The following is a 22,801-nucleotide window of genomic DNA, read 5'->3' on the forward strand; positions in this document are numbered from 1 at the left end:
GATGACTTCAGTGTATAGCCAAGGTTGAGAATGTATTGCTCTAGTGCCTATTTATGACTGGGCTGCAGGGGTATGTGAGAACTTTGAAATAGAATATGAAAAGATTTGTGTATTCCCATGTGCATTTTTCAGTGGAGAAGCTTATTTTAAATTCACAGAAGTGCCTACAGCTTTTTTAAAAAGCCTAAAAACCACATTTCTTATGATACATAATTTTTTCAAGAAATAGCTTTTAGCAGCCTGTGTTGCCATGTCCAGTCACAACCCAGCATCTTTAACATTTCTGTGCCATGTTGGGAGGCAAAATACAGATGTGTCCTTGCCTTTGAGGGTAGGAGCAGGAATGCTATTCTCCTCATTCCGGTGTGGAGGGACTAATCCATCACTTCTCCCTTGTGGTATGCAATCCAGACAATGGGGAGAACCTGCAAAAGCGACTCCTGGGCATGTCTCTCCTGCCTTCCTGTGCCCATGCTGACCATGGCTGTGAAATCCAGGCATGGCTGTCATGTCCCAGGCCCTCTCTCAAGCCTCCCACAGTGTTCGTCAACCTTTAGTTTTACGCTTACTCGTGCATTTTCCCCTCTTATTCAACACCAAGGAAGAAACGAACAGGTTTGCTTCTTGAATAATTCCCTAAGGGTCTAGCAATTTCCTGCTCTCTCTTTGCAAGCTTCAGTTGGTAGGAGTAAATGGTGTAGTCATGTGGTAGAGAAGCCAGTCACTATAATGGTTACAGACTTCTGTCCTTAGGAGCAAATAGTAGAAGAGAGGAATGATGTATTTACAAAAGCATTTCCGTGTGCATTTTCTAATAAGTGAAAAAAAGATTGAATACAATATTACCATTTGGTAACACATTGAATTAATGAATGAAGACATGGAGCATCTACAGCTGCTAACATCACAAAAAGAGGGAAATCAGAATGATGTGGCTTCTGGTGAAAGAACAGCTTAGCCACTTCTAGTCTTGTGAATGGAATGAAGCCCAGCCCACTCTTGTTGATTCAGCTGCCGAGGTTCGGAAATAGAAAGAATGGGGAACGTGTTTAACTTCACCAGGAGTGTGCGATAAGCAAGATTCAAAAGCTGGTATACCCTACAAGTCAAATGTCTGGGTTCTTCTATAGTTAAATTATAAAGAAAAACAAAAGAATGGAGGAGGAACCCAAGGACTACGAGAGACTTAAAAGACAGGACAAGTTTCAAAAAATGGGCAAGCCTAAATTACAATATCCAGGGGTGGTACACACTTAGGTAATAAAATTATAAAGAAGCCGGGTGCGGTGGCTCACGCCTGTAATCCCAGCACTTTGGGAGGCCGAGGCGGGCAGATCACAAGGTCAGGAAATTGAGACCATCCTGGCTAACATGGTGAAACCCCATCTCTACTAAAAATACAAAAAAATTAGCTGGACGTGGTGGTGGGCACCTGTAGTCCCAGCTACTCGGGAAGCTGAGGCAGGAGAATGGTGCGAACCCAGGAGGCAGAGCTTGCAGTGAGCTGCCACTGCACTCCAGCCTGGGTGACAGAGCGAGACTCTGTCACAAAAAAAAAAAAAAAAAAAGTATATATATATATATATATAGAAGAGCAAGGAATTGAGACAGTTGAGATAAGACAAGATATATGGAAGGTTTCTGCGGTGTCTGCCTGAGTTCAGTTTCTTGACCTGGGAGGTAGTTATAAGGATGTTCACCTTAAAATAATATCAAACTATTAAAAATAATAATGTTAAAGAGGGATTTAGAGTTTGAGGCAAAGATGAATTTTTGAATATTATTATATACGCAGCTAGATGTAGAAAAGTCACATTTTTCATGTAAATGACCATCGCTTAATACATGATTTCTAGTAACTTCAGAGTATCTCATCATAAGGATATAACACCATTGAGTTAACGATCCCATCTTTAGGTTGAATTGAACGAATCTTGTTACAGACTTTGAAAGGTGGAATACCATTGAGATTCCATCAGGATTTTTTTTTTTTTTGGCAGATCTTTATTAAACCTCGTCTGTGTTCGGGACACTGTACTGGGTACTACATCAAACTTACATCGGAAGCACAGTTCTGCAGCCCTAAAATATCCTCACGTTTGTGATGCGATCTCCCTCTAGTGGCGATTTTTAAATCAGGCTCACACATGAGCCTAATGCTTAAGATAAAAAAGCTTATTGATACCATAAATCATAGAATTTGGGGTTGACAGGTATTTTGAGAGTTTATCTTGCTTAGCATTCTGTGAAGAATGCCTTTGAAGGAATAAAACTCAAGATCCAATAAACCTTACCGAATTCAATAAAGATCTACAGAATAATATATGATCATTACTTAATCCTTTCCTTTTCCTTGGCTCCTAAACACTTAAAAGTTATGTCTTAACCCAAATCAAAAGTGATACATTCTCCACATATAAAAAAGAGAAAAATTATTCATGTGATATGTTCTGTTAATCATCTTCAGTGAAATACATCAATAAAAAGTTAAACCTTGATGGGGTGGTAGAAAGAAAGAAACGGAGGGTATGCATGAGGAAAGAAAGGACTGCATCAAAAATATCTGTAAGTGAACCAATTGTGTAAAATTTTAAGTATATTAAAGATATCAGGAAAAAAGCATAGAGTTAGAGCTGCATGTGCTGACTTGTAAGATGGTCATGACAAATAAGCAACAAAAGCAAATTGAAGGGTGATAGGAATGGTATGTTTCTGCTTTGGCAAAAGCAAACAGAAATCCCTGTCTAAGTGTGCAAAGGCATGTATGGATAAATGTGAGCAGGGGAAAGGCATGGAAGCATTCAAAGCCTTCTGTTGGCTTGCAGGGAAGGTAACAGAAAGGGGAGTGGAGAGATGTTGAACTTTTTCTTTCTGCATCTTTGTAGTGTTTTTATTGTTATGAAAAACATGCATTTTTAAATCTTGTAACAAAATATTTAAATGTTACTTCTTGTCTTAGTTCAGACTGCTATAACAAATCATTATTGCTTATAAACAACATACATTATTTCTCACAGTTCTGGAAGCTGGAAATCTGAGATGAGGTTGCCATCATGGTCAGGTTCTGGTGAGGACCCTCTTCTGGGCTGCAGATGGCTGACTTTTCACTGTATTCTCACACTGTGAAAAGAGAGCGAGAGAGATCTGTGTAGTCCCTTTTATAAGGGCACTAATCCCATTCTTGGGGGCTGTACCCTTATAACTCAATCACCTCCCAAAGCCTCCACCTCCTAATACCACCACATTGGAGGTTAGGATTTCAACATATGAATTTTGGGGGAACACAAACATTTAGTCCATAATGTCCAACCCCTCCTTCACAAATCACAGGAAAGGATAAACTGAACCGACCAACCCCAAACCTCTTCTGTCTAGTCTTCTCTCCACTCTGACTCATCCTCAAGATTATGCCAGCCTTTCAGTGTTGTGTCTTCTTCAGGAAACTGAGAGTCATATTGCACTTCATGCATCATTTTTTTTTAATCAGGCCAACATCAGCCTCCTTATAAATATAATATCTGTGATACCCTCGGATTCTTTAAATTAAGAAGTAGTCCTGGAGATGTTTTAATATTTCAGCCCAGTCCTTATTGCAAATCTATTTGCGTGGATACCACTTCTTAGTCAAATAATTAAATTTAATTTGAATAATCACTCTCAATAAGGCATGGAGTCTTTGGTCTGCCTGGGCAAATTTTACCAGGACACTTGCTTGCCTGCCTCTCCACGCAGGGAATGTGGCATATCTACTGCAAACAGAAGGAGCTGGGAGCCTCTCTACTGTATTCCCCCAAAGCTGCCCAAACCACATTTATCATTGGAAGGAGTGTTAGTCTATTTTCACGCTGCTGATAAAGACATACCTGAGACTGGGCAATTTACAAAAGAAAGAGGTTTAATGGACTTACAGTTCCACATGGCTGGGGAGGCCTCACAATCATGGTGGAAGGTAAAAGGCACGTCTCACATGGTGGCAGACAAGAGAAGAATGAGAGCCAAGTGAAAGGTGAAACCCCTTATAAAATCATCAGATTTTGTGAGACTTATTCACTACCATGAGAACAGTATGGGGAAAACTGCCCCATTATCAGTGATCTCCCACTGGTTCCCTCCCACAACAAGTGGGGATTATGGGAGCTACAATTCAAGATGAGATTTGGGTGGGACACAGCCAGACCATATCAGAGGGCTTCCCAGTTCACTCTTGCGCTACCTTTTCCCTTTGGACTCTAGCATTTTGTTCAATATGTCTGTCTTCGTATGTTCAAGCTGCTACAGTAAAATGCCATGGATTGGGTGGCTTAAATGACAAACATTTATTTCTCACAGTTCCGAAGGCTGGAAGTGCAGGATCAGGATGCTGGCAGACTTGGTCTCTGGTAACAGGCTGCTTCCTGGTTTGCAGACAGTTGCCCTCTTGCGTTTCCTCACATGGCTGAGAGAGCGAGAGCTTTAGTCTCTTCTCCTTCTTATAAGGACTTTAATCCCATATAAATGCCACCCTTATCTAGGCCTCATTGAAACCTCATCACCTCCCAAAGGCCCCACCTCCAAATACTATCACATTGCAGGTTAGAGTTTCAGCGTATGAATGGAGATACACAAATGTTCAGTTCATGCAAACTCTATCCTACCCTGTTCACATTCTACTACAGCTACCAGTGCGTGCATCCTTTTTCCTATCGAGATTGTGGAGTTCCTCAGTGGCAGAGACAATATTTCTCATTACTCTTACATTTACATTGCCTAGGATAGTCCCTGATACATTTTCCTCCCTTCATTCTGGCACTGTGCTAGGTGTAGACTTTGAGATCAAGAGATAAAGTCTCATTTCACAAAAATCTCAGGATTGTGTAGGGGAGGCAAGTAAGTAAATAAAGAATATGGCAGAATGCAATGAGCATGTGGTGGGTATGTGCCTAAGATGCTATTGCACTCACGAAAGACTCATTCTGGAAGTAGTAATGGGAAGAGTGGTTGGCCAGGAAGGTTTCCTGGAAGAGGTATTTGTGCTGAGTCTTCCAGACCACAGAGGAGTTAGCTTGGTGGGGAAGATGGGAAAGGGTTAATCCAGGCAGCAGGTGCCGTATGCCCCTGGCAGCTAGAACCATGACCACCTTTGGGGAGATAATTATGAGCATGTTATAAAAGAGGAGATAAGAGAGGAGCAAACAGGGTGCATAAAGACATACAATTCTTAAAATATCTGGTGTCATAAGGGAATAGAATTTATTACAGCAGAGATACTGTTGATTGGATAATCACAGGCAATGAAGCTGAAAAGTTAGCCTAGGGTTGAAGTATAAAATAGCCTCAGACTTCAAGCTAAGGGGTTTGGATTTTGTCTTATTAGCAAGAAGTATCCAACAGATCTGAGCCTCCTCTTGCCCTGAAATCTTGTAGCCTTATATTTAAACACATTAATCAACAATAAAACATATAGACAGAAGTTATCTACTTGCCTATTTGATCAAATTCATTAATTAGTTTAGTGACAGTGAAGATGATGGGGCTATCCTATTTTAGTAGTAATAAGTAAATCAGAAGAAGAAGATGAATTGGAGTCAATAAAAGGAATGATGAAAGAGAGTCATCTTTAGATAAGTTGAGCCAAGGGAAAAAATGAGGAAGGACTTTCTAAAGCATGATGTTGTCACAGTGCTAGCAACTACATATACAGAAATGAATCTTAGTTGCCAGGGCACTTCACTAATCAACTTACTTATTTTCAATATCCATAAAAAATGTTATATACTACTGGCATTCTAGTCTTAGCTACTCTAAAGAAAGAATAAAATAGACTTCAGGTTTGTAAAACTTAAGTTGTTTTTATATGTGAAATTTATAAATATTTGTGTGTATGTTTCTTTGTTAGGTCAATGTGAACCAATTACATTGGAACTCTGCATGAATTTGCCCTACAACAGTACAAGTTATCCAAATTATTTTGGCCACAGGACTCAAAAGGAAGCATCCATCAGCTGGGAGTCTTCTCTTTTCCCTGCACTTGTTCAAACCAACTGTTATAAATACCTCATGTTCTTTTCTTGCACCATTTTGGTACCAAAATGTGATGTGAATACAGGCCAGCGTATCCCTCCTTGCAGGTAATATGATGGGATCTACCCCAGTCCCTTATTTTGCCTCAGAGAGAACCAAGGGGTGAAGACTTAGTTGAGTTTGGACAAAGTAAATTTCCCTAAGGAGCTCTGCATTTATCAAATACTTTATATTTAACAAGTGAGACAAAGAAGTAGAAGTTGTAAAATGAATATTTGAGTCAGAATTCATTAACGAAGTACCAAACAAGGGAGCTGTGAACATCCTTTGATGATAATTTATGTGTTTTAATCAAATAAATTCACAGGTATTTCATTCTATTGTATTAAAAAGCCATTTTTTAAAAAAAGTACGATAGTATAAAAGGGATATATCTGCCTCTTTTTCTGGCAACACTGATGTGTTTACAATGCTGCACTCTGACAGCACTTGTTAGAGATATGACATAAGAAGACATAGTGCCAGACTCACAGATTGGACAGCGATGGACATTGCTGACATTTCTCTGCCTGTTTGAATGAAATAAGATGTGCTATTTCAAGAGCGTAGCTTGGACTTTGAATATGAATGATATTCTAGTGTCAAGAGTATTGTTCCAGAGTCCATGTTTGGGTTAAAATCTTGACCCTTCTCTAGTTTCTAGGTAGCCCTTAGACAAAATCCTGAGTCTCTCTCAGCCTCGGTTCCTTTACATGTAGAATAAGGATAGTAATGGTTGTTGGGTTGTATTGTTTTGAGATCAAATGAAGGTAAAGTGCTTCTGATTCATTGTAATGAACCCTGAATGGACAATAGCTATGATGATAGCACAGGAACACAGTAGCTTCTTGGCAGTCTGTCCCTTTGCTGCGCCATGTGTTAGGCATTGTAGTCAGAGGGTTTGCATATACAAGATGACTCTCAGAAGTGAGTTGCTACTCTCTTCAGTGCTGTTTTCCCTCAAGGGGTAGGTATACAAATGTGCTGGCCTAAATGCGAGTAGCAACTGCAGAAACCATATGTTGGGATCAGAAGTCACACAGAGTATTTTTAAAAAGCAGTACTATTACTATAGTGGACAGAAGAGAAAACAATAAATTATATGCTGAATACCAAATGGATAACAAAGTAAGGGCATCTATAGAGACAGGACAGGAAATAATAAAATTTCAAAATGACTTGGGGAACTGAACAAATTATACCAATAGAGAGAATAAAACTAAATGTTAGCTTGTGTAGAAAAATACCTGAAAATTTCTGCCAAGTACTTTTAAAAGTATCTCTAATAAAACATCTACCAATTTTATGTTAAAAAGCTGTTTTTAAATCTTACTTCACTTTTGCAAAGCAAGGTCAGTGATAGTGAATAATTTCTTTTAATAGTACTTAACAATTTCTGGCATTTGACTTTCTTTTCATATGTAGATAAAAATTTCCCTGAAGCAGCATTTTCTGCTGTAAATATAAATGTGAATTTATATCCAGATATAATTTATAATTTCAGGGCTTAAGTTCCATATTAAAATGCATAAGACCAAGGATGATCCTGAAGTGTTGTTCAATCAAAATTTTGGTAAATTTCTTTTAGATAAATTTATTTCTTTTTTCAGGTTTACCCATACATCTTTCATTTTCAGTGTCTATCACTACGAATTTTATATTTTGATATTTGTTTATAAGAAATTTTTGAATAATATGCTAATAAGTTCATAAAGCAATACATAGTTGCTTTTGCTAGGTGTGTTTATTAATTTTAACATTGAATTTTTTAGCTATGAGACTGAAAAATCTAACATCGAGTCCTTACAATGGGCTAAATACTTGAGGATTGTTATGCTGTAGCGTACTCAAAATAACCTTTTGAGGTGTGTATCATCAGAGGTGCTACCTATGGCTGAACACTACAAGGACTATGATAAGAACAGCACCCCCTGGACTTGTGCTGCTGCATATTGTTGTAATTTCCATTTTACAGAAAAAAATTGGAAGTGGTAGAGTCAGGCACTATATAGTCTTTTGTACAAATAAGTATCATATGACTAATTTAAAATAGCAGTTGCAATTGAGTTATATACATTTTTTATAAATCTGCAACAAAACTAGTTAGTTCAACAGGCAGTTATCAACTATTGAACTTTCCATCTTTCCTGACCTAATATAGAAATACCATGGCTTTATCTTTACCACAAATTCCTGGGCTAAACCAGTGTTGATTGAGTTATGCTGAGCTTTGTCCAGACTTAAACCTAGACAGAACTTTCTCCGAAATTTCCTCATTTGATTGTTACACTTTCTCTACCAGTTTTGGGCAAGACTGGAGCTGGCCTTTCTGGAAGATCTGTCTCCCATTTTATCTTAAAAATGAGAACTTGGTTGAATTAGTGTATAAAATTTGAAACTTTTGATAAGTAAGTGTTTATTTGAGTCCATTAAGAGTATATTGGCCTAGGAACTTACTTTGGTTAGGTTTTTTTTTTTAACTATGTAACTAATTTCTTAGTAATATATTGAGACAAAAATCATATTTTTTTCCATAAGAAGTAAAAAAAGAAGTAAAGAAATCTTCTGTGAGGCACGCTGATACTTTAACTTAAAAATATTCTGGAGACAAAAGACATAATACGCACAAAAGCACCTGATACAATAGTATATCATTTCTTTAAAACAAAAAACAAACATTTTAACCAACTCGAGCTCTACGTAAGTGGGTTTGGAAGGAGTCCTAAGCTTTTCACCAATATTGATGGAAGCTGAAGTAAGGGAGGCCATGCCTTAGGCAAGCTAAGGTGGCACATGAGATGGCTCACAAGGCTGGTCTGCAGAGGGGGAGATCTCTGAGGATGAGGGTGTTGTATAGATTCAATGACTTTGGTGGCAAACTATCCAAAGTGATGTTGGAGACTTCCCTGTTTGGAACAAAAGGTTGGAGAATGTGTCTCCTTCAAAGACAGAAGACAGAATGAGAAAGGCAATGTAGAGAAGGGAATCTGTGTCCTGGAAACATCTTTAGACCTATTTCTGCAATAAAGTTTCTTTTGGTGAAAGTGTGGTGCTGGAATGTATACTCTTTGCGGAGATATTACTCATTTTGGTTTCCCAAATACCTATCATATATATGTGCATCTTTTATATCCACACACCCACAATACATGCCACATACACAGAATTAAAACTTGACATAAATTTATAACATCTGTCTCAGATGGAGCTATTTCTGCTTCTAATGTTTTGTCTTTCTTGTTCATCTAGGGCATTGTGTGAACACTCTAAAGAACGCTGTGAGTCTGTTCTTGGGATTGTGGGCCTACAGTGGCCTGAAGACACAGATTGCAGTCAATTTCCAGAGGAAAATTCAGACAATCAAACCTGCCTGATGCCTGATGAATATGTGGAAGGTTAATTTTAAAATTAATTACAGCAGGGTATCTAACATGGATGAACATGTTAGCTACCTTTTGAATTTCTTCTATTTATGGCTTCTTGTTTGTTTGTTTTCTATTTAGTTTCCAATCAGGCTGCTTAGGTGAGTGAATTTGTGAACTTGATTGCATTGAAGAATTTGGCACTCATCTGTTAGATATTGCATTCATTTTAAAAATAAAGAAGTCATTTTCTATTTCTATTCTTTTATTTTTGTGGGTACATAGGTGTATATATGTATGGGGTACCTAAAATGTTTTGATACAGGCATACAGTGCATAATAATCACATCAAGTAGATGAGATATCCATCACCCCAAGCATTTATCCTTTCTTTATGTTACAAACAATCCAGTTATACTCCTTTAGTTATCTTTAAATGTACAATAAATTATTGTTGACTGTAATCACTCTGTTGTGCTATCAAATACTAGATCTTATTCATTCTATCTAACTATATTTCTGTACCAATTAACCAACCCTGCTTTCCCCCACCACTACCCTTCGCAGACACTGGCAACCATTGCTCTACTTTCTATCACCATGACTTCACTTGTTTTAATTTTCAGCTCCCACAAATAAGTGAGAACATAAGAAGTTTGTATTTCTGTGCCTGGCTTATTTCAGGTAACATAATGACGTCTTCTTTTATCCTTGTTGTTGCAAACGACAGGATCTCATTCTTTTTTAAGGCTGAATAATAATCCATTGCATATATATACCACATTTTCTTTAACCATTCATCTTTTGATGGACACTTAGGTTGCTTCCAAATCTTGGCTATTGTGAATAGTGCTGCAACAAACATGGGAGTGCAGAAATCTCTTCTATATACTGGTTTCCTTTCTTTTAGGTATATACCTAGCAGTGGGATTGCTGGGTCATGTATTAGGTCTACTTTTAGTTTTTTGAGAAGCCTCCAAATTGTTCTCCCTAGTGGTTGTACCAATTTGCATTCTCACCAATAGTGGGTGAGGATCCCCTTTTCTCCACATCCTTGCTAGCATTTGTTATTGTCTGTCTTTTGGATATAAGACATTTTAATTTGGGTGAGATGATACCTCATTGTAGTTTTGATTTGCATTTATCTGATAGTCAGTGATGTTGAGCACCTTTTCATATACCTGTTTGTCATTTGTATGTCTTCTTTTGAGGTATGTTTATTCAGCTCTTTTGTCCATTTTTAAATCAGATTATTAGTTTTTTTTTGTATAGAGTTGTTTGAGCATTTTATATATTCTGGTTATTAATCCCTTATCATATGGATATTTTGCAAATATTTTCTCCCATTCTGTGAGTTGTCTCTTCACTTTCCTTTGCTTTGCAGAAGCTTTTTAACTTTATGTAATCGCATTTGTCCATTTTTGCTTTGGTTGTCTGTGTTCATGTGATATTACATAAGAAATCTTTGTGCAGTCCAGTGTACTGGAAAGTTTCCCCAATGTTTTCTTCTAGTAGTTTCATAGTTTGAAGTCATAGGTTTAAGTCTTTATTCATTTTGATTTGATTTTTGTATGTGGTGAGAGATGGGGTCTAATTTCATTCTTCTGCATATGAATATCCAGTTTTCTCAGCAACATTCACTGAAGAGACTGTCCTTTCCCCAGTGTGTGTTCTTGAAACCTTTGCTGAAAATGAGTTCACTGTAGATGTATGAGTTCTTTTCTCAGTTTTCTGTTCCCTTAGCCTATGTGTCTGTTTTTATGCTAGTACCATTCTGTTTTTGCTATTATAGCTCTGTAGTGTAATTTGAAGTCAGGTAATGTGATTCCTCTAGTTCTTTTTGCTCGGGATAGCTTTGGCTGTTCTGAGTCTTTTGTGATTCCATATGAATTTTAGGACTTTTTTCCCATTTCTGTGAAGAATGTCATTGGGATTATATTTAATCTATAGATTGCTTTACATAGTGATATAGTTTGGATATTTGTCCCTGCTCAAATCTCATGTTGAGATGTAATCCCCAGTGTTGGAGATGGGGCCTGATGGGAGGTGTTTGGATCATGGGGGCAGATCCCTTGTGATTGGTTTGGGTCATCTCTTTGATGACAAGTGAGCTCTTGCTCTGCGTTCACATGACATCTGGTCATTTAAAAGTGCTGTAGCATCTCTTCCCCTACTCTCTCTCTTGCTCCTTCTTTACCATGTGATGTGCCTACTTCCCTTTTGCTTTTCACTGTGACTGTAAGCTTCTTGGGGCCTTCATAGAAGCTGAGCAGATGTCTTCACCATGGTTCCTGTAAAGGCTGCAGAACCATGAGTCAATTAAACCTCTTTTCTTTATAAATTACCCAGTCTCAGATATTTCTTTATAGCAACACAAGAACAGCCTGACACAGAAAATTGGTAATAGATGTTCAGCATTGCTATAAAGATACCTGAAAATGTGGAAGCAACTTTGGAACTGGGTAACAGGCAGGGGTTGGAAGAGTTTGGAGAGCTCAGAAGAAGACAGGAAGATGAGGGAAAGTTTGGAACTTCCTAAAAATTGGTTAAGTGATTGTGACCCAAAATTGTGATAGTGATATGGATAGTGAAGGCCAGGCTGATGAGATCTCAGATGGAAATGTGGAACTAATTGGGAACTGGGGCAAAGGTTCACCCATATCTTGTGTTAGAAAAGAGTTTGGCTGCATTCTGTTTATGCCCTAAGGATCTGTTGAAGTTGGAACTTCAGAGTGAAAATTTAGGGTATCTGATGAAAGAAATTTCTAAGCAACAAAGTGTTCAAGACATAGCCTGGCTGCTTCTAACAGCCTGTGCTCAGATACAGGAGCAAAGAAATAACTTAAAGTTGGAACTTATAGTTAAAAGGGAAGCAGAGCATAAAAGTGTGGAAAATTTGCAGCCTACCTATGTGGTAAAGAAGCAAAAAGCTTTTTCAGTAGAGGAATTCAAGCAGGCTGAATTGCTGGAGAAATTTGTATAACCAAAAGGGAGCAAAGAGCTAATAACTAAGACAATGGGAAAAATGCCTTGAAGGCATTTCAGAGATCTCCCAGGCAGCCCCTCCCATCACAGACCCTAAGGCCTAGGAGGACTGAATGGTTTTGTGGGCCAGGGCCAGGTCCCCACTGCCCTTTGCAGCCTTGAGACACTGCTCCCTGCATCCAGGCTGCTCTACCTTTAGCCATGGCTCAGAGAACATCTGTCAGAGCAGTGCAGAGGGGAAACGTGGGGCTGGAACCCCCACACAGAGTCCCCAATGGGTCACTGTTTCATGGAGCTGTGGGAAGTAGGCTTCTGCCCTCCAGACTCCAGAATGGTAGATCCACTGGCAGCTTGCACCCTTTGCCTGGAAAAGCTGTTGGCACTCAACAACCTGTGAAAGTAGCCATGGGGACTGAACCCTGGAAAGCCACAGGGGCAGAGCTGCCCAAGGCCTTAGGAGCCCACCCCTGTACCAGTGTGCCCTGTATGCAGGATATGGAGTCCAAGGAGATTATTTTGGAGCTTTAAGATTTAATGACTGCCCTGCTGGGTTTTGGGCTCGCATGGGGCCTATAGCCTCTTTCTTTTAGCCAATTTCTCCCTTTTGAAATAAGAATGTTTACCCAATGCCTGTACAGCCATTGTATCTTGGAAGTAAATACCTCCTTTTGATTTTACAGGCTCATAGGTAGAAGGAACTTATTTGGATTTGGGATAAGGCTTTGCATTTGGGACTTAGGACTTTTGAGTTAATGCTGGAATTAGTGAAGACTTTCAGGGAGCAATTGAGAAGAGATATTGTATTTTGAAATGTGAGAAAGACATGAGATTTGGGAAGGGGCAGAGCAGAATGATGTAGTTTGGATATTTTTCACCACCCAAATCTCATGTTGAGATGTAATCCGTAGTGTTGGAGATGGGGTCTGGTGGGAGGTGTTTGGATCATGGGGGCAGATCCTTCATAAATGGCTTGAACCATCTCTCACTCTGAGTTCACAGGAGATCTGGTCATGGTGCCTCCTTCCAACTCTCTCTCTCTCTCTCGTTCCTGCTTTTGCCATGTGATGTGCCTGCTCCCCCTTCACCTTCTGCCATGATTGTAAGCTTCGTGAGGCCTCCCTAGAAACCAAGCAGACTCTAGGCCTCCTTTAAAGCCTGCAGAACCATGAGCCAAATAAACCTCTTTATAAATTATGCAGTATCAGGTATTTCTTTTTTTTTTTGAGACGGAGTTTCACTCTGTCGCCCAGGCTGGAGTGCAGTGGCGTGATCTCCGCTCACTGCAAGCTCTGCCTCATGGGTTCTCGCCAGTCTCCTGCCTCAGCCTCCTGAGTAGCTGGGACTATAGGTGCTCGCCATCATGCCCGGCTAATTTTTTTTTGTATTTTTAGTAGAGAAGGGGTTTTACTGTGTTAGCCAGGATGGTCTCGATCTCCTGACCTCATGATCCACCCACCTTGGCCTCCCAAAGTGCTGGGATTACAGGCATGAGCCACCACGCCTGGCTGGTATCAGGTATTTCTTTATAGCAGTGCAAGAATGGCCTAATACACATAATATGGAAAGTTTAACAATATTGATTCTTCCAATCCATGAACATGGAATATCTTTCCATTCTTTATATCCTCTTTAATTTGTTTCATCAGTGTTTTATGGTTTTTATCACAGAGACCTTTCATTTCTTTGATTAAGTTAATTTCCAGATATTTTATTTTATTTGTGGCTTTTGTAAATGAGGTTACTTTCTTGGTTTCTCTTTCACATTTTTTGTTGTTGGCATATAGAAATGCTACTAATTTTTGTATGTTGATTTTGTGTCTTTCAACTTTACTGAATTTGTTTATCAGTTCTGTAGCTTTTTGGCGGAGTTTTTAAGTTTTTCCAAACATAAGATCATATCATTTGCAATCAAGAATAATTTGACTTCTTCACTTCCAATTTGGATGCCCTTTATTTCTTTCTCTTTTATGACTGCTTCAGCTAGGATTTCTATTACTATGTTGAATAACAGTGGTGAGAGTGGGTATCCTTGTCATGTTCCAGATCTTGGAGATAAGGCTTTCAGTTTTTCCCCATTTAGTTTGATACTAACTGTGGGTCTGTGAAATATGGCTTTTATTTTGCTGAGGTATGTTCCTTCTTACCCAGTTTTTTGAGGGATTTTTTTTCAGGAAGGGATGTTGAATTTTATCAAATGCATCAACTGAAATGATCATATGATTTTTGTCCTTCATTCTGTTGATATGATGTATCACATTGATTGATTTGCATATGTTACATCACTCCTGTAAATCCTAAATGGTCACCAGAAGCGGTGGCTCATGCCTGTCTTGCCAGCACTTTGGGAGGCTGAGGTGGGTAGATCACCTGAGGTTGGGAGTTCAAGACCAGCCTTGCCAACATGGTGAAAACCTGTCTCTACTAAAAATATAAAAATTAGCTGGGCATGGTGGCAGGCGCCTGTAATCCCAGCTACTTGGAAGGCTGAGGCATGAGAATCACTCGAACCTGGGAAGTGGAGGCTGCAGTGAGCCAAGATCATGCCATTGCACTCCAGCCTGGGCGACAAGAGAGAAACTCCATCTCAAAAAAAAAAAAAAATCCTAAATGGTCATGATGAATGACGTTTTAGTGTGTTGTTGAATTCAGTTTGCTGGTATTTTCTTGAGGACTTTTACGTCAATGTTCATCAAGGAAATTGGTGTGTAGTTTTCTTTTTTTTGATGTGTCTTTGTCTAGCTTTGGTTTCAGGGTAATACTGGCTTTGTAGAATGAATTTGGATGTATTCCTTCCTCCTCTATTGTTTGGAGTAGTTTGAGCAGAATTGGTACTAGTTCTTCTTTAAATATTTGGCAAAGTTCAGCAGTGAAACCACTGGGCACCAGGCTTTTTTTTTTTTTTTTCTGCTGAAAGACTTTTAAGTATTACTTAAATAGCATTACTTGTTATTGTTCTGTTCAGATTTTGGATTTCTTTATGGTTCAATCTTAGTAGGTTGTATATTTCTAAGAATATATTCATCTCTCATAGGCTTTCCAATTTATTGGTATATAGTTGCTCATAGTAGACTCTGATGATCCTTTGAATTTCTGCAGTATTGGTGCCCAAGCCACAAGTCAAAGTTCTTCTCACTCTTCCTCTTTCCACAGACAGGTAATGGAAGAGTGCTAGTGGTTTTTCCTCATGATCACTACCACCCCAGGTCTATGACAAGTACTACCAAACCACAAGTGTTCACTCAAGGCCCAAGGGTTCTTCAGTCAGTCTGTGGTGAATGCTGCCAGGCCTGGGACTCTCACTTCAGGACAGTGGGCTCCCCTCTGACTCAGGGCACATCCAGAAATGTCATCCAAGAGCCAGGGCTTAGAATTAGGGACCCCAAAAATTCACTTGATGTTCTACCCCACTGTGGCCAAGCCTGGTACCTAAGCTGCAAGACAAAATCCCTTTTACTCTTCCCTCTCCTGTTCTCAAGCAGGAGTTTCTCCCTGTAGCCATCACAGCTGGGAATGTGCTGAGTTATACCTGAAGCCAGCCCATCTCAGAGTCTCACCGAAGGCTCATGAGAAGTACTGCCTGAGTACTGCTACTGATTATTCAGGGCCCAAGGGCTCTTTAGTCATCTGGTAACTAATGCTGCCAGGGCTGGGCCCTTTTCTTCAAGGCAGTGGGTTCCCTTTTGGTTGAAGATATGTCTAGAAATATCTGGAAGCTAGGGCCTGGAATGGGGGCCTTAAGTCAGGACTCTGTCTGGTGCCCTATTCTACTGTGGCTAAGCTGATATCCAAGTTGCAAGACAAAATCCTCTTTACTCTCCCCTCTCCTGTCCTCAAGCAGAAGAAAGGAGTCTCTTTCTGAGCTGCGAGCTGTGCCTGCCTGGGGTTGGGGAAGGGTTGGCACAAGCACTCTCTTGGCCACTCTGTGGCATGCACTAGGTTGCATGCCCCCAAGTCCACTGTCTCCAAGCCCAGCACAGCATCAGGACTTGCCCAAGAATTGCAGTCCTTGTGAGCTAGACTGCCTTTCAAGTTTATTAAGGACCCCAAAACACTTTAGCCTGTGGTGGTAAGGCTTGCCAGAACTTAAATTCTGACCACTGGGATGGGTGATTCCTCTTTGGCTGGGGTTCATCTAAATGCTCCCTCCATGCATGGGCACTGGCTGAGCTCTGCCTGGTGTTGCTTTCTGCTGTGATAGGACAGCACTGAGTTCCAATGCAAAGTCCCACAAGCGCTCCACAAGTGCACAGATTCTCTGTGCTATGCAGCTCTTGCTGGGGAATGGGGGAGGGGTGGTGTTGGTGATTCAAGACTGTCTTTCCTACCCTTTTCAGTGCCTTTTTCAGTGATCTGAATTTAAAACCAGGTACTGTGATTGCTTATATGATTTTTAGTTCTTATGAAGGTGCTTTTTTGTGTGGATGTTGTTCAGGTTGGTGTTCCTGCAGAAAGGACAATTAGTGGAGGCTTCTATTTGGCCATCTTGCTCCATCTTCCCCCAAAAAATCATTTTAAAATTAAAAATAATGAACTCAGAGATGAGTTTAATTAGTACTCCAGGTGTTTTTTAAACTGTACTTTACTCACAGAGCCCATTATGTGTGGATGCTTTTATACTAGTGATCCTGAAGGCAAAGGTGAACATCAAACCTTGGTTCCTTCAAGTAAAAAACATTTGGGGACCATGGCAACATAGGATCATTAAGTACAGAAATGGAATTGTGGACTAGGTGGAAAGATGGGGGTGTGGAAATGATTTTGACACATTGAGAGCCGCTAGGTAGTCAGGAGCACTGACTCCACAAGGCATATCAGGCTCTGGCAATTGTTGGGTTGTCCCATTTGGAAAGAAAATTAATCATTGGAATACATAGACGTTAAACCGCGTATCTAGAGGGATGAGGCCAAGAATGAAGGAGAAAGATGCTGATTGGCAGGCAGAAGAATGCCAAAGCAAAATGGCTATTTCGCTTTGCAAGAGACCACCCTTATCTTCAGTAAAAGCTCCTTGACAACATCCTACATGTAAATACATAAATTAGCTGATGTTTCTGGGTTTTCAGCCCTTTAACAGTAATATTGTTTTTAATAGAATGCTCACCTAGTCATTTCAAGTGCCGCTCAGGACGGTGTGTTCTGGCTTCCAGAAGATGTGATGGCCAGGCCGACTGTGACGATGACAGTGATGAGGAAAACTGTGGTATGTATGTGCAATGGTACTTTTCTTGAATGTACAGTAATAACTAGAATAAAATAAGAAACTGTTAAAAATGGAAACTATTCACTGATAGTAGGACTAGGATTCAATGCTAATGTCTTTACTTCTTAAATTATTGAACAGTATGGCATATATTTTAAGTGTTTTTCCTGACTCTTGATTTCCTCTAAATTACACTTCTATATAACCCTGATACATACAGTACCCCTCCCCCTTATCCGTAGGGATATGTTCCGGGACCCCCAGTGGATGCCTGAAACCATAGATTGTATGGAACCCCATATAGGCAGTACTATGCTTTTTCCTACACATATGTACCTATGATAGAGTTTAATTTATAAATTAGGCACAATGAGAGATTAACAACAACAATAATAAAATGGATCAATTATAACAATGTACCGAAAGAAAAGTAATGAGAATGCGGTTTCTCTCTCTCTGTCTCAAAATATCTTATTGTATTGTGCCAACATTTTTGGACCATGCTTAACCAGGGATAACTGAAACTGTGGAAACTGAAACTTCTGATAAGGGTGGAGGGGCACTACTATATTTGCAAACACTTATTAAAAGGAGAAGCACCTCACAAATGTAAAGAATTATTTTTGTTATTAAATTATAAAGCCATTGTTATCAGTTTTAAAGTCAGAATAATAGTGTCTTTGCGTATGCTTCCCATGTTGCTAAATAGACATCTAGATGCATGAAGGCAGAGTTCATACTCCAACATTCAGAGTTCAGACTCCATCATTCCCAGTCTAATTGGGATTCATTTTCATGTCCTCCCATATTTTTTCTCTTTCGGCAAAGGATAAAACTCTTCTTGACATTTCTGCCATTGAGTTCCAAAATCACCAGTGGAAAAGCCATAAATGCCAATGGTAATTTGAGTGGACTTAGTTGTCATTATATTTCCCTGCAAATCTTTGTACTTGTAACCACAATGTATTAGGGAATAGAAGTCAGACAATGGTCTTTAATAAACAGTGTTTTTGAGGAAAGCAAAATGATTGAAGATCTATCCACAGAATTGTTTGGTTATGATTATTTAGCCTTTCCTGTTTAAGAAGAATTGACACTTTCATGATAAGCACATAAGGCAGTACATCTTTTGAAATAATTTCATTCTTTTGGCCTTTGAAGTATGAAATATTGCGTTGCTCCATTAAGTGAATTTTAGGTGGTAAACATTGCCCTTCTGATCTAGACAAAAATGTCACAAGCAATCAACTGAAATCCTGTCAGCTCCTATAAATATGGACTAATGCATCTTCTGGAAAACTTCAGCTGTCAGAATGATGGTACAATGTCTGGGGTAATTTTGTTATGGAGGAATGTACAGTGTTTTTAGAAGCTACTGTTGTTTGCTTGTTTGTGGTTTTTGGTTTTGTAAAGAAATAAATCAAAATTCATTGAATATGCCTTATATAAGTGATTTATTGAGAATGTATTAGATTTGTTCACTGAACTATGACTTTGATGGGTCATGGTATTTGAGATGCAATTTAAAATAGATTATCTTAGATGGTTCAAAGAGGTTGCATGATACTTTGTTGGGGTGGCTAGACCTAAATTTGTTGTAGGGGACTAAATATTTGAGAAATACAAAAGCTTAGTTAAAAACAAAACAAAACAACTTTACCAAGACAAAAAGTTCTGAGTTCTAGAACATATTCTGCAAAAAATAAACTTAAAGTACTATCATATTGGTATAGGGTTTAAACGACCCTAAAATATCAGGTTTCTAGTTAAGTAATTGGTTTTCACCAGTATTTTAATCACACAATTAAAGGCACACCAAAATAATAGAATATATTGTCTAATCTCTATCAAAAATTAAAAATAATTGACAGCACTATTGAGAGCTCTAGTTAAGGAAAGTTAAAAGTGGGTAAGAAATAATACATTTGGAGTTCAATTAATTGCTCCAGCAGTACTAATTTATGAGAAGTTTTCCAAAGTGACTAACAATAGAAAACTTTACATACTTCGTTCCCCTTTGATACTTCTCCATGCATTTGAATGGGCTTGTTCAGTGATTTGGGAGGACACACCACTTCAAATCAAATAAGGAAGTCAGGTTGATGAAGGCTCAACAGAGGATTAATAGGAAGTCATCTGTTTCCATTTGCCTCCTTGCTGTTTGTCTTTCTGTTTTCGTATGTGCATAGGCACACCATCTGGTAATGCAAGCACCAGCTCCAGCAAAGCTGGGTTTCACCCCAAGCTTCTTGCCTTTCTGACTTATTCTGTCCGTTGTGTTATTAAGTGTTTGAGCTTTACTGAATAATTGTACAATTAACTATTCATTGTCGTGAATCTGCAGCTCCCTCAGAATTTCTAACAAGGTTATTGAGTTTCCCCTCAAAACAATACTTATTTAACTCAGTTATAAAATAAATATTGTGTGAGATATTACTTCTTGTTTCTTTGGCACTTTTGTAATGGAGAAACATGATAACCAAAGCACTTAACTTATAAATACACTTTTAAAATATATGCATTAGAATTTAGCAATCAGTAATATTGTTCTTAAAAGTCTCCAGCTCTTGTGGTAGATTTTTGCTGTTGAGGCTGCTTTGATTGTGTAATTGCCAATGTAAACAAGAGTTGAAAATGCCACTACTAGAAAAGTTTTCAGCAAGTGTTGGGATGAATTATGCAAATCCGATATGGGAAGGAAGTCTAAGAGACAGGGGAATGCTGAGCAGAATCTGCACTGTGTCAGTACAGAAGAACTGCATTGTCTTAAGGATTGATGGTATGTCAGTAATTGAGCATACATGATATAGATGGAGCTGCCTGTAAAACTAGCAACTTGATAAATGAGTTTATTTTCAACGTAACATTTTCCAAGCATTGATAGCCATGCAGTGGAGCATGAGGGAAAGACATGGGAAAATAAATGATCAAGAATGACATCAAAGAAAGGAGAGCTAAGGAAAACAACAAAGGGATTGTATGTTTCAGCTTTTCTATCACTCTATAGATTTGAGTGTGTGAGGCTGAGGTTATCTCTTGCTAGGCTTTACCTCCACGATTTGGGTCAGCTACAAGAGCAGGTGGTACCTGGGCTGTGATGCAAGCAAGCAGCAACTCCCAGTGGAGCAGTCACATGAAAATGTAGCTACAACAGGTGCTTTACATCGACTGTCAAAATAAAATCCTTTATTACATGAACACAGAATCAAAATTACTAATTGATCACTATTCTAAGTAAAATGGTATACATCATATGGAGAAAAGATTGACAGCAATGCAAATGTCTGAGTGTCATTAAGTGACTTTCTGTTTATCTTCAGATGACCAAAAATCAGTTCTTCACCTATCTTTGGTCTCCTCTTGATCTTAAATAAAATAAAACCTTTAAATATAACCTGAGCCATTTCTTCAAGTCAGAATCCCCTTAGGTTGTATTAGAAGATCTGACTCTGATATTTACGGGTTTTACAGCTTGATTTCAAAGAGTTTCCAAAAGGCATGTTTTCTTTTTGGATTCTTGGATAGCATTTCTATGAGTTATCTCACAGAAGGGCTTAACTGGCTTTCTTAACACTCCAAATACTACCAGTCTCTATGCTTTTGTGTCTCTTTGTTTGGGGAGGAGACCACTCTTTGCTCTGTAGCTAGCAGAAGAGTGAGAGTCATTATGTCCATAGCTTTGGCATATCCACAAATGTGCTTTCAGGAGGAATTTTCAGGATTGATTTCTCATCACTCAGTAGGGTTTAATTTTCCATGTTAAGGGGGAAATTTTCTCCTTCCCTTTAAATACTTGGTTAACTGTTTCATCGTCTTCTGTGGTGTCTTGGGAAGGCAGACTGGAATGGCAGAGTGTCCTGCGTAGACTTAGACTTGAATTTACATCCTTACTTAGCCTTAGAGGCTGTGTGACGTTTGGCCAGTCAGTTTACTTCTCTGGGTAAGATGCAGAGAACACCCACATTATCTCTCACAGCTTGGAATGCTTATAACATGCCCTGTTCATCCTCAGAAGCTAATAACTGGGAACTCACCTGCTGTGGTGGTGGAAAATCAGGAGGCGATTCCTTTCAAAGGCTGCCCCAGCCATCTCCCTTGAGGGAAGGAGTCCTGTCTAGCATAGTCTTGTTTCTGACAGCTGTTTATGGCAAAAGAGAGTGGGCTGGTCTGTCAGGCTAAAGCATGGGCTGGGGGAGGTCTCTGGCTCACATAGTAAACTCAGGTAGATGGATGGTGTCTTTTCCTGGAGACAGTGTTGGTTTTGGGTTGGATGTTCTCTCTTTTTAGGATTAGAGCCATGCAGTTTAAAGTCCCATCCATTCCTTCATCCTGCCTCTTTCACGGGAGACTGGGCCACCCATATGTGAAGAGCATGCCATAAAAATGGCACTGCTAAAAGTGGGAAGTGACTCAGGAATTGGGTAGGCTGCTGCGACTTTCCAGCTGGATGGTGGCTGGATGGCCTGTGCTGGTATGGCTGCCCTGATAATCAGGCCTAGACCACAGTGGGAAGCAGGTCCTCTGTTCCAGCTGCTATAGCAGGTGCAGAGGCAGAGCCCTTTGCAGCCGTGCTTTGAGGGAAGGGGCTTTGTTGTCCAGGATCCTGCATGCTGTAGAAGGCTCTTCACACCTGTTAGGCCTGTACTCTGGCTGCTACAGCTCCTTATAGGTCACATCCACAGCCACTTCCTGGGGCAGACACTGGTCCAGGATGGCTGGATCCAGACTGTTCCAGCCTTTGTCAGCTCAATAATGCAGTATTACCTTGTCTCCTTCCTCCTTGTGAGCGGCTCCACTCCAAAGGGTGAGAATTTAAAAATTTCATGCAGCTCAACTCAAGAGGATGAGTGGACCTACTTACTCTATAGTTGCATAGCTAAGAGATTCTTACAGAACAAAAAGCATCTGCTTTTAGGTGATTTGCTGACTTTATTTGTAATGACAACTGTTTTTATAGAGAAACAAGGTATTCCATTTGGGGGTGGGGGGGTACTGCCTCTGTCAGGGCAGCCTGTTTCACAGAGTTTTTGTGAAAATGAGAGATAGAGTAAGCAAAAAACCCAGATGAATGCTTAGCACACTTAGTGTGACCAGTCAACCAGATCTGCCTGGGACTGATGGGGATCTTTTGGAACAAGGGACACTTTGTGCTCAAATCAATTAAATCCCTGGCAAACTGGGATGAGTTGGTCACTTTTTTGGAACACTGTATCCT

At 39.5% G+C, this 22,801-nt stretch overlaps 1 protein-coding gene across 3 annotated transcripts in view; it reads left to right on the plus strand.

Annotated features, from left to right (window-relative positions):
- The window catches only part of CORIN (corin, serine peptidase), a 251,514-nt gene that overhangs the window by 174,932 nt on the left and 53,781 nt on the right, over positions 1-22,801 (plus strand). For all 3 annotated transcript variants that reach the window (XM_001153181.7, XM_009447950.5, XM_063808926.1), the window contains 3 exons: positions 5,876-6,107; positions 9,289-9,434; positions 17,479-17,586. In XM_001153181.7, coding sequence (XP_001153181.1) covers positions 5,876-6,107; positions 9,289-9,434; positions 17,479-17,586 — 486 coding nt within the window. The remainder of the gene's footprint in view (positions 1-5,875; positions 6,108-9,288; positions 9,435-17,478; positions 17,587-22,801) is intronic.

The sequence above is a fragment of the Pan troglodytes genome, chromosome 3 (genome assembly GCF_028858775.2).
Source record: "Pan troglodytes isolate AG18354 chromosome 3, NHGRI_mPanTro3-v2.0_pri, whole genome shotgun sequence".
NCBI lineage: Eukaryota > Metazoa > Chordata > Mammalia > Primates > Hominidae > Pan > Pan troglodytes.